This window comes from Eublepharis macularius, chromosome 1 (assembly GCF_028583425.1).
Source record: "Eublepharis macularius isolate TG4126 chromosome 1, MPM_Emac_v1.0, whole genome shotgun sequence".
NCBI lineage: Eukaryota > Metazoa > Chordata > Lepidosauria > Squamata > Eublepharidae > Eublepharis > Eublepharis macularius.
Window position 1 is genome coordinate 22,709,195 of NC_072790.1, and position 17,629 is coordinate 22,726,823.

The window sequence follows — 17,629 nt, forward strand, 5'->3', positions numbered from 1 at the left end:
AATCCGCAAAGATCTTCTTGGCCTCCAAAGAAAAGTAGACATACTTGTTCAGCTGTAGCGTTTGTTGACATGAAGACGCTGGTTACATTGTCCCAGGAAAGACTGAACCGTCCTGTACCAGATAATGTCAGCATCTAGGAATCAAAAAGATCACTGAAAACTAGGAACATTTATTTACCAGATGTATGAGCAAAGGCCCTGACCTTGATGGCCCAGCCTTGGCCAATCTCATCAGATCTCAGAAGCTAAGCAGGGTTAGCCATGGTCAGTACTTGGATGGGAGACCACCAAGAAAGCCCATGGCCAGTACTCAGAGGCAAGCAGTGGCAAACCACCTCTGTTCATCTCTTGCCTTGAAAATCCCTTGACAGGTTTGCCATAAGTTGGGTGCAACTTGATGGCATTTTACAGACATTAATGAAAGGAACAAGATACGCAACTTTGGAATTGGGAGTTCTGAACTCCCCCATACTTTCAAAGGTCTTCTAAGATTGCAACTGCTATGTTCTTGCAGTCATTAATAACTTGATTGAATCAGAATGTGGTGCGACTCAGGGCCAAAGTAGACATTACATTTTTAAAAAAATTGGGTCTGGCTTGCGCGGACTCAGCTCTGTCTCCCTGCAGCCACACTGCAGCTGTGGAGATTGTCTGAAATAAAGGAGAGCCTAATGGAGGTGGAAATTGTGATGTGGAAGGAGGAAGGGCTCTTGCCTTCCTCTCTGCTCCTTTTCCCAACCTGAAACAGCACCAGGGGAGGGAGTTATTTCCCTGTTTATGGCAGCTCCATGTACAGTATTCTGTGCATGGGAAGCAGCCCACAGGGGGACAGTTACTTCCTACTAGTGCTGTTTCAGGTTGGGAAAACGGGTGGAAGGGAAGGCAAGAGCGATATTTTAAAAATGGCATATAGCTGAAAGGGAAGGGATTTATTTCAAGGGAAAAACAAAGAAATCAGTGACAGTTTAAGGACTAATCTACTGTGGCAGGAGTTTTCATGGGCTAGAGACCACTTTGCCAAACACAAGGAGATGGAAGGATGCCTGAACAAGAAGTCCCACAGTGGAACTAGCGAATCGCTTCCACAAAAACATGAGGGGCGTGGCAGAGTCTCCTGCTCATCTCACTGAAAACTACCCTGAAGAAATCTGCTGTTGCACAGGCAGAGGGGAACGCACCTCCCTAGACTTGATGTTCAGAGCATAACCCCAAAACTGACCTGTATCTCTGGAAGCCTGGACGCACTGGCAAGTATTTCATGCCTCTCTCTGCGGTACGTGTTCACCACGTTGGGGTTCAGCCAGGTATTGTGCACTTGAACTCCAATTCTCATTCCAAAGTGTGGCGACCTCCCATGATACACTGCTTCCATGTAGTGCACTGCGCCACCCATTAATTCAAATTTCTCAGATTTTGGCTTCCAAGGCTGGCTCCAGCTTTTCTCCCAGTTTGTCAACCACTCAGGAATACCAGCTGGAATAGATGCAACTTCAATCTGTGTTCAAAGAAGCAAAAGTGTGGGATGGAGATGTCTGGCTTTAACAAAGACATGGACTTTGTGTTTCAAAAGACGTAAGGACTTCGACCCCTGAAGCATGACTCCTCCACCTTTCTCCTGCTATAATAACAATAAGAATAACATTCAATTTATATACCGTCCTTCAGGACAACTTAACACACAGCGGTTTACAAAGTATGTTATTATTATCCCCACAACAATAATCGCTCTGTGAGGTGGGTGGGGCTGAGAGAGCTCCAAGAGAGCTGTGACTGACCCAAGGTCACCCAGCTGGCTTCATGCGGAGGAGTGGGGAATCAAACCCAGTTCTCCAGATTAGAGTCCTGTGCTCTTAACCACTACACCAACCAAGCTCTTTCTATGGCAGCTGGGGCATTTTATTTAATGTTTGTTGACTATATTACTGTGTACTGTCTGTTTATGTACATATGCTCCTACTAGCAAATCTCTGCATCATTAAACATGTCATGTTTAAATGCTTATGCTTTGATTCAGTTCTGTGTCAGATTTCCGCTTGTTTTCAAATTACTGTAATCCATACCCTGTTGCATTGTTTATTGGATGTCTCATCTTGTTGATGGTATTTGACTTACATTGTAATCCGCCTTGAGTTTCAGAAAGAAAGGCAGACTATAAATGACATAAATAAACAGCCGCCTTTCTGCCTTCTTGCACTCAAGGCAGCTTACAACATAAAAATACATTAAATGATCGCAATTTAAAATCGTAATCTAAAACTATCAACAAATAAACTAATCAAACATAGTTCTAAATAAAACTGTCTTCAGCTGCCTCTTAAAGACTGAAAGTGAGGGGGTTGGCAGTGGCACACCTCCCTGGGGTTCAACAGCAGAGGTGAGGCGGAGAAATCGTGCTCCTTTGGTGGAAGTCCTTGCATCCATGAAAACGTTAATCCCAATACAACCCACAATCTTTAGCTAGCAATTACCTCTGAACAGCTCACATGTAGATTGTGTTGCCTGCCCTATAATAAGGTTGCCAGACCTCCCACTGTAGAAGGAGACCTGACCCCACAACTACTCAGTAGGCCAGCGAGGGAAAAAATAAGGCAAAAATCACCATCACATTGACAGCATGACATCATTTTGAGGCAGAATCCAAAAGTGACATCATGCCACTCTACAATTTGGCGGAAACTCTATGGCTTTGCCATTGAGTTTCCACTGAATCCTAGAGCAGCATAATGTCATTTCTGGGTTTGTCATGGAAACCATGTTATGCCCCACCATGTCCCCACCCCCACCCCCATGTCCCCACCCCCTGTCATTGGCTGGCAACACTAGCCTATTAAACCTATGAATGAATTCAGGAGTTAATCCTATTATTTAGGAGTTAATCCTTCAAAACCTAAGGTCAAAAATATGGTCCTTCCAACTCAGTATTTTGCTGACCAACAGTCAGTTCTGCCAGCACTAGGTTAGAGATAACTCTATGAGGAATTAGAACTAATTAATGTCTCTTCACTTCAGATCCCCTGTAGCTTTCCCCTCCATGTTGAGTGTGACATACTGTCAAAATGTAGGGCAGACTGGTTCCAAGTTTTCACCTTGTTATGGAAATAAACGGTCCTAAATGCCAGAAGGAATTTTGCTATCTGTGTTATTCTTGGAAGAGGGCATCAAAGCAAAAAGATTTTTTGACTACACACAACATATATTGTCACCACACCTCTGCATTCAACCCAATTTGAAGTTAACAGTGGAATAGTTTTTTTAAAGTCCTTTAGAACTTCCAGCTTCACAAAACATTTTAGAATCAGAAAAAGAAATCTTAGAATCAACTTGCCTTTAAAAAAAAATATATCATTAACTGGAGTGTTTTACAAATGAGCTCAAAATTCAACTATTAGAATCTCATAGGAGGGGCCACAGCCACACTGTGAGACACAGTTGATCTTCAAGAGCATTCACCTTGCCAACCAGACATAATGGTTAGAGTGTCTCTAGGATTTAAGAGACCCAGGTTCGAATCCCTACTCTGCCATAGAAGATTGCTGGGTGACCTTGGGCCAGTCACATTCTGCCTCAGAATCAAGGCAAAATGATGTTTTAAGCCCCTCGGCATCTCCACTGGGGAGAAAAGCAGGGCATAAGCCTCTAAGTAAATAACCAGCCTTCTAATGCCTCGTGGTGGAAAGTGCTGACAAGTCACAGCTGATTTATGGCGACCCCTGCTGGGGTTTTTAAGGCAAGAGACGAACAGAGTTGATTTGCCATTGCCTGCCTCTGCATAGTTTCAGGAAATTTAGTCGGTTTTTAAGGCGATACTGAACCCAAATCTTGCTCTTCCTTTGCATAGCATCCCTTCTCCTTGGTGGTCCCCCCATCCAATTGCTAGCCAAGGCTGACCCTGCTTAGCTTCTGAGATCAGGGCCGATTCCAGACGGCCCCCTGCCTTGCGAAACGTCGCGCGTCGTCGCGCGTCGTTGCGCAGAAAACGCGAAATATCGCGTTTTCTCGCGCGAGTTTTGCGCGACGTCGCACAAAACTCGCGCGAGAAAACGCGATATTTCGCGTTTTCTGCGCAACGACGCGCGACGACGCGCGACGTTTCGCAAGGCAGGGGGCCGTCTGGAATCGGCCCTGATGAGACAAGGCTAGCCTGGCCTATCCAGCTCAGGGCTTCAAGTGCCCATTGGGTATTTAAAAAAACCTGACTCGTGAAGGTGGGTACTGGTGTGGAATGATTCTCACGACAGGTACCTTACCCTCTTGTGGCTAGTAGACAGAGAGATTGGTTGCCCCGTTACACTTGAACACACAAAAAGCATCTTTAAAAGCACGAGTCCAGGTTTCACTCTCCAGACATACTACATCATGAGATATTCTGTGTTGCTTCCACAACAGACAGAAGCCAGAAAGGCTTCTCTGGGACGCTGTTCCATAAAGCGGGGGCTGCTACTGAAAAGAAGCCAGCTATACGGATGCAACCCGAGGCAGGGGAGACAACCAGAAAGCAAAGACCAGCAAAGGGTAATCAATCCATAGGGATCCATGGGGAAAGACACCCTTTCCAAATATGTGGGTCCCGGGTTGTGAAGGGCCTTCCAAGTTATAATCAGCCTCTTGAACTGAGCTCAGAAACGAACTAGTAGCCAAAATAGCTGTTTTAACATTGGCAAGAGATGTTCCTCTGACAATAACGGAGAGGTCGCATTTTAAATCAGTTGCAGCTTTGGAGATTTGGGACCGTGGAAGTGCAGAAACTGGGGGCAGAAGGGAGCTCGACAGGGATGTGATGCCAAGTCCGCCCTCTGAGGGCCAGGGCTTTTTTTCAGCAGGAACGCAGTGGAACGGAGTTCCGGAACCTCTAGAAAATGGTCACATGGCCGGTGGCCCCGCCCCCTGATCTCCAGACAGAGGGGAGCTTAGATTGCCCTCCACAGCGTCTGGAGATCAGGGGGCGGGGCCACCGGCCATGTGACCATTTTCTCTGAGGGCAACCCACTGAGTTCCACCACCTCTTCTCACAGAAAAAAAGCCCTGCTGAGGGTCAGACCACATGATACTCATGGGCAAGTGCTGGATCCTGCAATGATCCCTAGGAATTGTAGTTTAAAAAACCATCCGCTCAACATGATTCTCAGCTGAGGAGGGAGGAGAGAGTTTCTCTCACACACACATACACACGCACGCACGCACACACACACACACACACACACACTCTTTCAAAAATCCTCTGAGAACTTGGGATGGAGGTGGGGTGGGGGAACGACTTAACAAGAGACAGGAAAAAAGTCGAGGTGTTTTGCAAGCGAGAGAGAAATCCATCCAAGAGAAATCTGCTCCTCCCATTCTCTTTTCCTGACAGGGAATTGCAGTGCGGATTCCCTCCACCCCACCACGGTCTCTGAGCTGAAGCAAAATCAGCTGATTGGGTTTTTGAAAGAGAATCAGTCTCTCTTTGGGAGAATCTCTTTGAAAGACAATCTCTTCAGTTGAGCGGCTGTTCTTTGCAAGAAAATCCACTTCGCTCGGAGAGGGGGGAAGGGGTGTTAGACTACCATTCCCAGCAGAGATTGCGGGACCAGCCAAGCGCTCTTCACGTGAAGTTTGGCTCGTGTGTTCTGAGCCTGAAGCCTCCACTTCCTCCAGGGGAACTGATCTCTGAGCTGTGGAAGACCAATTGTAATTCTAGGAGAACTCCAGGCCCCACCTTGAAGGTGGCAACCCTACTTCCAGGGTTGTCTTTAGCGGCAGCCTTTTGCTGAGTGCATTAGAACAGTCCATCCAAGAGGTTACAAAAGCAACATGGCTGAATCTAACGGAAGGAAGAGTTAGCAAACCAAATGTTGCCGACAGAAGGCATTTTTGGCTACCCCGCCAGCCTGCTTCTCAAACTACACAGCTTGGTCCAAAAGCACCCTTAACCCACTCCATTTCAGCATAATTTTTCTCGTTTTAGTATGTACACCCATTTGGGGACTTCTACGTTGACAGGAAGGAAGTTTGTTCAACAAAACTGGAGCATGGTTTGCAAGCCCATGGCGGGGGGGGGGGGAAATACACAGCTTTTATTAGACACCCATGCGTCCCCCCCCCCAGTTTGATCATTACAGAATAAATCGGGGGGGGGGTTCATTCACTCTCTCATGAATGGAAGAAAGCAGAAGCTGTACAGAATTAGTTATGCCTTCCACACAAAGATAATTTCAGGTGGGTAGCCATGTTGGTCTGTATAGAAGAGCAAGATTTGGGTCCAGTAACACCTTAAACACCAACTAGATTTCCAGGGTGCGAGCCTTCAAGATGGAGCTTTGACTCGTGAAAGCTCATACCCTGAAAATCTAGAGGGTCTCTGAGATAATACTGGATTTGAATCTTGCTGTCCCCGGTTGGAGCGAAGAGAAAGAAATACGGTCAGGACAGAGCGCCAACTAGCAATCTGCGCATTTTCTCCTCTAAGGAACCAAAAATTAATTATTTGAAAAAGCGTTATACTTTTTACAGCAAAGAGTGGCCCCCAGAAGGGCTCATCAAAGAACTAGTAATTATTGAAGTAATTTTTATTTCATCTACCTATAACAAGTTAATTTGGGGGGGTGGGCAGACAACATTGAGCCATTTGGCTACCACAACCTCCTGAGACAAGAGCAAGCGCCTCACAGTCACGCATTATGAGGTAACTCCCTGGGCTATTGTTCTACCCAGCCAATCATAACACGCAGAGCCAGCCCTTCATTTACATGCCCCACGCTATATAAAGGCCGGGCAAGAGTGAGGTCACTGTCATTTGCAGAGGGGCCAAACAAGAAGGGGAGCAAAGCAAAACCCACTAAGTCATGGCCGCTGCCCGAAGGGGCAGAAGGGCCTACATTCGGAAAAAGGGGAGGCAGCGGCAGAGATGGCCCCGAAAGGTCCAGACAACGCGAAGGAAGCTGCATTACAGGCAAAGAAGGAAGGCAAGGCCACAACGCAGCATACGGTTTGCAAGGACTCGCTATCAAGGGAGGAGAAACACTACAACCAGACATTTTGACAGGCGGTTGAGAAACAGTGTGCATTCATCCCGGAAGACCAGGTATCCTGCACGCTCCTACAGTAGGAAAGTCTATCGCAGGAAGCCCCGGAAGGTAGGCAGACCGAGGAAGGAGAAGCACTGCTGTGGCGTTTGCCCCCATTATTTGAGTGCCACTCTAAAGAAAGCAGCCAGGAAGAAACAAGCCAACAGCACAAGTGCTTCCGTCCCCAAAAAAGGCCGAAGGAAAACACGCAATAACGAAGACGAGGTTTTCTACAGTATGGCCAACACTTCTACACTGGAAGGGACTCCAGAGGAGAAGCAGTCCAAGAAACACTCTGTCCACTTTGCCAATACGGCCAACGCGAGGACTAAGGAGGCAGAGTCACATGCGCAGGAAGAGCTCTCCGCCGACAGCCAACCAAGCCAGCAGCCAGTGGCACCCAAGAAACGCAGCAGGCACTCGGCCGCCCCAGTCCACAAAAGCCGGTAAAGCTTGCGTCGCCTCCCTCACCCTTCTTCAAACAGCAGCCTGCAGGCCTCAGGGAAAATGAGGAAGAAGGGAGAGGAAAGTAACCCACCAGCCTGCTCAAAAGATCCAGGAGAGTTTGTACAAGACCAGCTATACACCCACCCCAGTCCTGAACACAAACCATTTTACTGAACCACTGGAATCAGTTTTTGCAGTAGGGGAAAAAAAGGATATCTGATCCACTGCGTGCTTAACGGGCAAGACATCAGCAGGAAGGCGAAAGGCCGTCTTCTCTGCATCTACCCAGGGAGAGAAATTTCTTTACTTGATATCAAAAAAGAAGGAACTGCCTGTACCTTTAACAAAAAAAAAAATCACGAAACATGACTTGAGATGTGTCATCATTTGGTAAAGAAAGGATGGCTGTATCTTAGGTGGGGTTTTCCCCACAAGGAGTTCATCTTAAATGCTAATAAAGCTGGATCTTTTAAAACATGCATATTGCACTGTAGGATTTCCTCTGAGAAACAATGTTAAGGGGCGAGGCACTTGAGAAATTATTACCAACAGAGTCTTCTTGTGCGAGGGGGAAATTATTTGCTCCAGTTAAACCAAAGCTGTTTTAAATGTTTCAGTTATCATCAAGTTCCCGATGCAGTTAGCAATTCATTTATAAATGCCCACAGGTTTAAATTTCACCTGAGCCAAGAATTCACTGGATGGCTTGGCAAAATTCTTACCCCCCTCAATATCAGCTATTCATCTTCTGCACCGTGGTACTCAATAATATTGATATGGGTATGTAAGTCAAGAGTACTGAGGTTAACCTATATGAGGCACTAGGAATACTCATAAGCTTTAGATACATGTCATTACAGTCAAGAAAATTTACATCCAATGTGTGAAGTACCGTCAAGTCGCAGCCAAGCCAACTTATGGCGACCCCAGAGGGTTTTCAAGGCAAGATACGAACAGAGGTGGTTGGGCATTGCCGGCCTCTGCGTAGCGACCCTGGACTTCCTTGGTGGTCTCCCATTCAAGTACTAATGAGGGCTGACCCTGCTTAGCTTCTGAGATTGAACCAGCCTAGGCCATCCAAGCGAGGGTTACATTCAGGGCTTTTTTTCAGGGGGGACTCAGGGGAATGGAGTTCCGGAACCTCTTGAAAATGGTCACATGGCCGGTTGCCCCGCCCCCTGATCTCCAGACAGAGGGGAGTTGAGATTGCCCTCTGCGCCGCTCAGCGGTGCGGAGGGCAATCTCAACTCCCCTCTGTCTGGAGAACAGGGGGCGGGGCTACCAGCCATGTGACCATTTTCTCTGAGGGCAACCCACTGAGTTCCACCACCTCTTTTCCCAGAAAAGAAGCCCTGGTTACATTCAATAGGATAGTCCTAAAACACACGTTTGTACTTCTTTTATACACTGCCTTTCTCCCCATTGGGGACCCAGAGCGGTTTACGGCATTCTCCATGTTATCCTCACAATAACCCTCCAAGGTAGGTTATACCAAGAGTGTGTGACTGGCCCAAGATCAACCATACACTTCAATGGCTCCATTCAGACATTGTGTGAAACCAGGGTTTAAACTAACTAGGGTTAGTGTGATTGCCTGAATACAGGCCACACCACTCATGAGGGTGAACTAGGGTCCATCAAACCAGGTTCTGAAGCTAAGATCTCAAGAAGATTTATTGACCCCAGTAATTTTGCCTGATGTGTGATTGCAGACATCCTGAAATGGGACAACCTGCCTTAAAACAAGGATGAGTGGGAGGACAAATCTTTCTGATGCTCCTCATTCATTCTATGCACCTGTAACTGTACCAGGAACTGATATATAAAGGAAATTCCATGTGCACCAAAAAAAATACTAAGAAACCAATGGGACACTTAAATTCTTGAAGTTAATCACTGCAATTTCATGCACACTTATCTGGGAGTTGTGGAGCAAGTCTAATGCACCCCCTCAAATCCCCTTGTGGTGAAGAGCTTTACACCCCAGGATGTATGTCAAATTTTGCACTCCATATATGCTCAGAGGGTATTAAGGCATCTTTTACAGGCGATCAAATACAGAAGGGGAAAAGCTGGGTGGATATGACTCATCTCCCATTACAAGAAACATCCAGCTCCATAGATATGAAGATGGCGCTAGCGCAGGAAGCACAAAGGTTTGAAAAGTCACACCTAAGCCACAGTGCTTGGGAAACCAAATGGGAAAAGCAGCTCCTCCATCCGGGAAACAGGAAAAGAAAGATGCTCCACAAGGGGTAGAAAATGCAAAGATTATTCTCATGGTTTGTGGTGGCAGCACTGAGGGCCCAGAGAGAGTGGAAACTGACCAGCAGAGAAGGGAGAGCTGGACAGGAGATCTCAGAAGAGAGTAACTTTCTCTCTCCCATGTGGGACAGAACAGGTCCTTGCGAGGCCCATTTCTCCACACCCCTTATGTTTATTTTAGATATTTATACCCACATTTCTCCCCATTAAGTACCCAAAGCAGTTTACATCATTCTCCTCTCCTCCAACAAAAACCCTGTAATGTAGGATAGGCTGAGTGTGTGTGACTGGCCCAAGGGCAAGCTTCCATTCTAGGGTGGGGATTTGAACCTGGGTCTCCCAAATCCTAGTCTCACACTTTAACCACCGCACCACACCATTGTGATTGAGACTGAAGAGCTAGACTGAGGTGTCCAGCTGGCAGGAAGGCTCTCTAATGTGGGGGGCAAATAACACAACTTGTGGAGAATGCCTAAGTCGGACAGTGCTAGTCACCAGACCATCTGGCAAGGACTGTCTGGGAAGGGGCCCCCACATTTCTTTCGATGCTAAAAAGTAAGCTACTTCTTACATGTCTGAGTCCAAACTAAAGGAAAGCTTCTCTCAGAGCTAAACTACAAGAGATGAATTATCCGCAGACATGCACATGAAGGCAGTTGCAATGTTAGCCTGGAAGCTGAGTTTTAAAAGACAGATCGGAAGGCTCTGTCGATTTCCCCTCTGCAGCGCTGCAAAGATTGCTCCTCCAAGGGTTTGTTTATTTCCTCTCCACCTCCTGGAAGGGGAGATGAAACTGACAGAGCCTTCCTGAGGCAAAGAGGATATTAACAAACCCTGTGGGGTGGGATCTTTGCTGGCTCTGTAGAGAGGGGAAATTGACAAAGCCTTCCCTTCACATGCACGTCCTCATGCAATTCAGCTCTTGCAGTTTAGCTCTCAGAGTCTCTCTACACGAGACTTCTTACATGAGGACACTCGAGTGTAGGGAGACGCAATGTTAGCCACAAAGCACAGTTCAAAAAGATAGAGCCAAAGGCTCTGTCAGTTTCACCTCTCTACACTAGGGTGGTTTTAAAAGATAGAGCCAGCAGACATGGCTCCTTGGAGGCAAAGATAAAATTACCAAACCCTCTGAGGAGCAATCTCTGTCGGCTCTGTCCAAAACACACCCTTGGCTGGATGTGCGCTCCTCTTCCCCACATCCCCAGCACTGCGGATCTAGGCTGGTGCTGTGGCAAGCAGCTCTTTTCTCCACTCCTCCCCTCCCCCTCCTCTCTCCTCCCTCCCTCTTCTGCACCAAGAACTCTCTCTCTCTCTCTCTCTCTCTCTCTCTCTCTCTTTCCAGCCCCCTTTCTTTTGAAATTGCAGATTGAGGTTTCTGACATACTGCAAAGCATTGCAGAGAAGGTCCACCCTTGGCGGGTGTTGGGGGAAGAAGAGAAGAAAGGAAAGGGTGGGGGGAGAGAAAAGGGAGGAGAGAGAGGGGGTTTGTTAATTTCAGATCCACCCCCCAGGAACCATTTCTGCCGGCTCTCCCTTTTAAAACTACTCTAGGGTAGAGAGGTGAAACTATGCCTCCCAGTTAACATTGCATCTCCCTACAATTGAGTGTCCTCATGTAAGAAGTCTTGTGTAGAGAGACTCTTAGAGCCAAGCTACAAGTGATGAATTACACTTGCCTGGCAAGTGAACAGACTCACGTGTATTCCTCCCTGTTCACTTGCCCTCCACTTGCCCTCCACTTGATCACATAGAGCGCAAGTGGAGTGCAAGTAAACAGGGAGGAATACACGTGAGTCTGTTCACTTGCCAGGCAAGTGTAATTCATCACTTGTAGCTTGGTTCTTAGGCAAGCTCCTCAGAATGGTATCAGGGTTAAACCCTCCTGCCAAAACCATTTCTTTTTCTCCCTCAGGGAAGGAAGCCAGTCGCTGTTCTGGAATGAGTCAGCAGATGGCAGTACAGACCCCTAATTCAATTTACTCTCCTCAGTATCTTGTCAATAAACCCACTTCTGAGAATTTCCCCCACCTGCCCCTTCCTTTTAACCTTCACTGTGACCTGGGGGAAGAGCTGCTTCCCTCGGCCTACTGAATACAGGACCTGCTTCGGAGTAAAGCATGCTGCATCGGACTGTGAGAATGCCAACAGCGTTGGTGGAAAACTAGCCCCAATGTGTACTTCATCGAGAGGTCTCACTTTGGTTCCTCAAACAAGGTGCCAGCAAAAACGACCACAGGAGACAACGATCAAGGTGACAACGTTTCCACCTCTGCTGGCAGTCAGTTACGGTACCTTCTTCCCTGGGTCTTCAGAAAGGCTGAAATACAAAGAAGCCGTGGCATCTGCCTGGATCCAAAAGGTGTAGTTATTTGTCTGAGGTGCCACAAAAAAGCCAGACAGCCGGGCACTGAGGAGCAGAAAAAAAGCATTACAGTAAACAGGCCTGCAAACAAGGAACAGGATTCCTCTTCTGGGTGAAAGAAGAGCAATGTTAGTAAGTACACAGATCACACAGCATGCTTGGACTCTGTCTTAGAATCATAGAATCATAGGGTTGGAAGGTACCTCTAGGGTCATCTAGTCCAACCCCATGCACAATGCAGGAAATTCCCAAATAACCCCCACACACCCCAGTGACTTTTGCTCCATGCCCCACACCACTAGTGACCTCTACTCCATGCCCTCATACCCCCACTGACCTCTGCTCCATGCCTCCATAATTCCCAGTGACCTCTGCTCCATGCCCCCATACCCTCAGTGACCTCTGCTCCATGGCCCAACAACCCTCCGTGACCCCCAGTGACCTCTGTCCGTGCCCCCACAACCCCCAGTGGCCTCTGCTCCATACTCAGACATCTTCTGGGGTAAAGACCTGGCCATGGTTCTTGGTTGGATCCAGCACAAACGTCCCACTGGCACTTAGCGCTCTCGTACAAGTAGAAACACAAGAAAAGGACCATGGCAGCTGCTTGTGGGAAGTCAGACTCATTGTATCCCCACTTGTGCCTGCTTGTGGGGAGGGCGGAACAGAAATCCAATAAAATAAAATAAAATTATGCAAGATCTTAGGGAACTAATTTCTGAGCACTATAATATATAGGAAGGAAAGTGCTAGGTGTTGCACAAGATCTTGTGTAGGCAGAACTGTGCTAGGTCCATTTCTCTTTCCACTCGTGTGTTGCTGGATTCAAGCCTTTAGGAGGAAAAATGGCTTTGTGTATTTTCCCCCTTTGATCCGTAAGAAGCAAAATCTACCTGGACTGTGGCCATTCCTCACAGTTTTTAGAATTGCAGCTTCTAAAGGTTTTTTCACATCAGATCACAATAGGGGACTTTGAGGAGCCAAAGGTTTCCACAGTCAGTTCCATACCATGGACAGCAATCCATGTGGAACAGATAGAAGCTCTGCTGGGAGCTAAATCTGCTCCTCATCTTTGTGGAATGAAATTGGGGGTGGAAAGTGCTGTCCAGTTGCAGTGAACGGAGGTGGTTTGCCATTGCCTGCCTCTGCATAGCAGCCCTGGACTTCTTGGTGGTCTCCCATCCAAGTACTAATAACCCTGTTTAGCTTCCAAGATCTTATGAGATTGGGATAGCCTGGGCCATCCAGGTCAGGGCAGAATGAAATTGGCTTCCACCCATTCTATTAGTGGCGGAAGATCCAAAGACTGAGTCAAATGTAAATACTCCTCTTACATCCCAGGAGCTGCCCCTGCTTTGGAGTTCCCTCTCATGACATGGGAGGGAAAAGAACATCATTGGCCTAGTGCTTCCAGCCTAACTCCTGAATTTCTGTCATGCCAACATGGAACAGGAGGAAGCTCAAGGAGCAACCGCTACGTTACTGCAACATCTTAAGAATCTGCCTTAAATATTCATATAGTCGGCAGATGATCAGAAAACACAAGAAATTAGATGGACTCTCGTTCAGTTGCCAGCTGAGATTCATTTGAAACTTTTCACTCTGAAAACATGCACTCGCATTAGAGATACTCACTCTGCAGGGGGGACGTTGGGACACTTTGTTCTATGAAGGAGGAAGTCTAAGAATCTCTAACAGAGGATTCTCAGCAGCTCCCCCAAAGTACAACCCCCCGTAATTGGGGGAACATCAGAGCTTTGGGTCTTGAAAGCTCATACACTGAAAATCTTGTTGGTCTCTAAGGTGCCACTGTTCTACTGCAGACCAATACTGCTTCCCAGCTGAAACATATTTTGGGGGACGGGGGGAGTCATTACAATTAAACTGGTGTTCTTAAAAATTGTACATATTAAGTTTTGGTGTAGGTTTGCCCTATATTCTGGCAAACAGCAGTAAATTATTGCAATATCACAATGCAATGCAAAGTCCTTAAAAGGTCACCACCTACCTGAACTGCTGTCCCTCAGGCATAAAACCTAAAGGCAAACTGGCATTAGGAACAAACTGCCTCCTGTGTGCAGGAGCGGCTTCCCCAAGACTGTTGTCTGTTTCATCCCAAACTTCAAAAAGAAGCCCCCTGTTTCCTGAGAAATTGCAAACAAGAATGTTGTTGTTGGTGGTGGTGGTGGTGGTGAAAGTTTCCATATTACCCATGGAGACAATCAAGAGCTTGGCATACTTAAACTTGAAGGGGATCAGATTCCAGATTCCCACCAACACAAGTTTTAATAATATAATTCAAGTCTGAACAGCATGTAAATTCAGTCTCTCCTCTTGAAACTTTATAATTTTGAAGCAGCGGTTGGTATAGACTGCAGACTGCTGCAGCCACCATCTTAGCAAGGGGCTCAGTTCAGACATCACGCGAAACTGGGATATCATTGAACTAACTATGGATTAACTATGTATGAGCCCCGTGGCACAGAGTGGTAAGCGGCAGTACTGCAGCCCAAGCTCTGCTCTCATGACCTGAGTTCGATCCTGGCAGAAGCTGGGTTCAGGTAGCCAGCTCAAGGTTGACTCAGCCTTCCATCCTTCCGAGGTCAGTAAAATGAGTACCAATTTCCTGGGGGTAACGTGTAGATGACTGGGGAAGGCAACGGCAAACCACCTCATAAAAAGTCTGCCAAGAAAACGTCATGATAAGCCATCCCCCCATGGGTCAGTAATGACTCAGTGCTTGCACAGGGGACTACCTTTGCCTTTAACTATGGATTGTGTGACTTTCCAGATTTGGGCCAGTCCACTAACCATTATTTATTAGGATCCATCTTATGATCAGTTACTAACGTTATCATCTGAGGGGACTTGTGTGTGTTATATGCCCTCAAGTTGCTTCCAACTTATGGCAACCCTATGAAATAACAACTTCCCAAACATCCTCTCATTGACAGCCTTGCTCAAGCCTTGAAAACTGAACACTGTGGCTTTAGGGTTTGTTTACTGAATCAATCCATCTCATGCTGGGTCTTCCTCTTTTCCTAGTACCTTGGGAAAGTCTAAATGTAAAGGACCGCCTCTCCCTGCATGTTCTTTTTCTTGTGGGCCACTCCATTCTTCCAAGCAAGATCTATTATCAGTAACCCTGTTGGCCCATTCTGCCACATCTGGGACGAGGCTTTTTCACTGGCTACCCCATGAGTCTGGTTTAGCCTCCTGGCAGAAGTTGGGGGCTCCCACCCTTCCGGTTTTCTGGCAAGGCTTTAAAAGAAAACTGTTCCGGAGAGCTTTGGGGCAGCCTGAGCCAGAGCAAAGGGGGAATTACCCGGCTTCTTGCAGCAGAAGTTGTTTTTAATGCATTGTGTTTGCTTTTTATTGTTTTTATATCGTTTGGTCCTGGATTGCTCAGGAGAAAGTCAGGTATATAATATTTTAAATAAATATTCCAAACCATGAAGCCAATCTGACTCTCATGGTTAGGGCATTCTTGTTCCCTGAGCAGGGGAAGTTGGTATTTTTCTCCAGTCATCCCTCCCAACTTCTTCATCCATCAGAACAGGCCTGCTGAAGAGATTTGTGTAAAGAGCATGTGGCAGAAATCGGCACCAGCCTGAAACAAGTCTTTCAGGATCCATATTGCCTGCCAACTGCTGAAGCAACCAGCCAAAACCATGAAAAGTGCCCCTTCCAGGTGAGCTACCCATAGACTGTACCTGGCTGAGGTCCATTGGGGTATCTACTTTCACCAGCTGCTCCAGTTGTGCAGATGATCGTTTGTGGAGAAACATATTTAATTTGGCAGGGAGCGCCTGACAAGCAACAAGAGACGCATGAATGAGGCAATTAACCAAGTCTAACTACTTAGAGCCCCCCTTCATACATCCATATTCCATAAGTTCCTCCCCATTGCAAAACTAGCAATTTATCCATTCTTTTCACACTGCCATTCTTCTTTTCAGAAGTAAAAGCACCAAGGAAACTTATTTCAACTTTACCTGCAACAGTGACCGTCACAGGTGTATCAAAAAAGTCTCCGGTGATAGTGAGCAAAGTTCCACCACTCAAGCTCCCTGCAGCTGGGAACACTGAAAAGATTTCTGTAAAAGGAAGGGGGCAAAACTGAGTGTGAGTGAGTGGAAACAAAACAAAATAAGAAGAGCTGGAAAGCAATCCTAAACCGGTTTACACAGAATTGTCCTCAGGTCTATTCAATAGGGCTTAATCCCAGGAAAGTCTTCTTAGGACTGTACCATTATATACACTTATTGGCTATATACCAAAAAATAACATTTCATGCTCAAAATAATGTGTTTTTGAAATGTACATTCAGAATTGTGATATGCGAGTGTTTGCAAAAGTATTAAAAGTAATTGAGAATGGAGTAATACAGAGCACATAGACAGAGCGGTCCTTGTGAAATCATAAGTGATATTACATCCTTCTAAGAAATTCAGTGGACTTGGAAAGACATGACTTGGCTAGGAGTATGCTGTTAAGGTCAGATCCCATGGGAGTGTCCCAGTAGTAGAGATACATTCCCTGGAGCAAGGAACCTTCCCCTTGACACCAGGGACTGTTCCAGCCTCTTCAATCAAGGGATAGCTCTTTGAACCAGGTGAAAATGCCACTGTTAGCAGAACAGAGATGCAGGATCTAAGCCCTCTTTTGCATTCTCTCGTGCCTGAAACACCCACAGCAGACAAGGTGGTGATCCAGGATCCTCTAGCACATTTGCCCTAAAAATCATAGCAGAGATTTTATTATTTTAATTTTATCTCCACCGGGTGGCACTGTAATAATTCTATATGTGTCTTGAATGCATCCAAAGGGCTGTGTGAGGACTCGGGCAATCTCAGTGATGCTATTCTAAGTGTGGTCCTGAGACTCTTTCCAAACCAACAGTCAGTATGACTGCATTCCCCATTAAAACCCAGCAAGAAGGAATTCTCTACTTCAGAAAAAAAAACGGGAGAAAGAAGAGAATGATGAATGCAAATGTTTGTCATAATTTGAAGCAAGGAGATGCCTTTTGTATTGTCGAAGGCTTTCACGGCCGGAGAACGATGGTTGTTGGGGGTTTTCCGGGCTGTATTGCCGTGGTCTTGGCATTGTAGTTCATGACGTTTCGCCAGCAGCTGTGGCTGGCATCTTCAGAGGTGTAGCACCAAAAGACATTTGGAGCCATGGGGAGGAAGAATTGAGGGAGTTTTTGAATCATCTCAACAACATCCACCTGAACATACAATTCACAATGGAGAAAGAAAGTGAGGGAAAACTCTCATTCCTGGATACCTTGGTCATCCGCAAAGCAAACTTTCAGTTAGGTCACAAGGTCTACAGGAAACCAACTCACACTGATCGGTACTTACACAAAAACTCCAATCACCACCCCCGACAGAAAAGAGGCATAATGAAAACATTAGTGGATCGTGCAAGACGGATATGTGAGCCGCGCTTTCTCAATGAGGAAATTAATCATCTAAACCACGCACTTCAGGCAAATGGCTAC

The 17,629-nt window shown here is 46.5% G+C and overlaps 1 protein-coding gene across 1 annotated transcript in view; it reads right to left on the bottom strand.

Moving 5' to 3' along the window:
- Positions 1-17,629, bottom strand: part of PKHD1 (PKHD1 ciliary IPT domain containing fibrocystin/polyductin) — a 334,621-nt gene that overhangs the window by 308,817 nt on the left and 8,175 nt on the right. Inside the window, exons 7-12 of the mRNA XM_054970556.1 lie at positions 16,116-16,217; positions 15,834-15,929; positions 14,129-14,264; positions 12,051-12,165; positions 1,220-1,495; positions 45-134 (exon numbers count right to left, since the gene is read on the bottom strand). Of these exons, the coding sequence (XP_054826531.1) occupies positions 45-134; positions 1,220-1,495; positions 12,051-12,165; positions 14,129-14,264; positions 15,834-15,929; positions 16,116-16,217 (815 nt within the window). The remainder of the gene's footprint in view (positions 1-44; positions 135-1,219; positions 1,496-12,050; positions 12,166-14,128; positions 14,265-15,833; positions 15,930-16,115; positions 16,218-17,629) is intronic.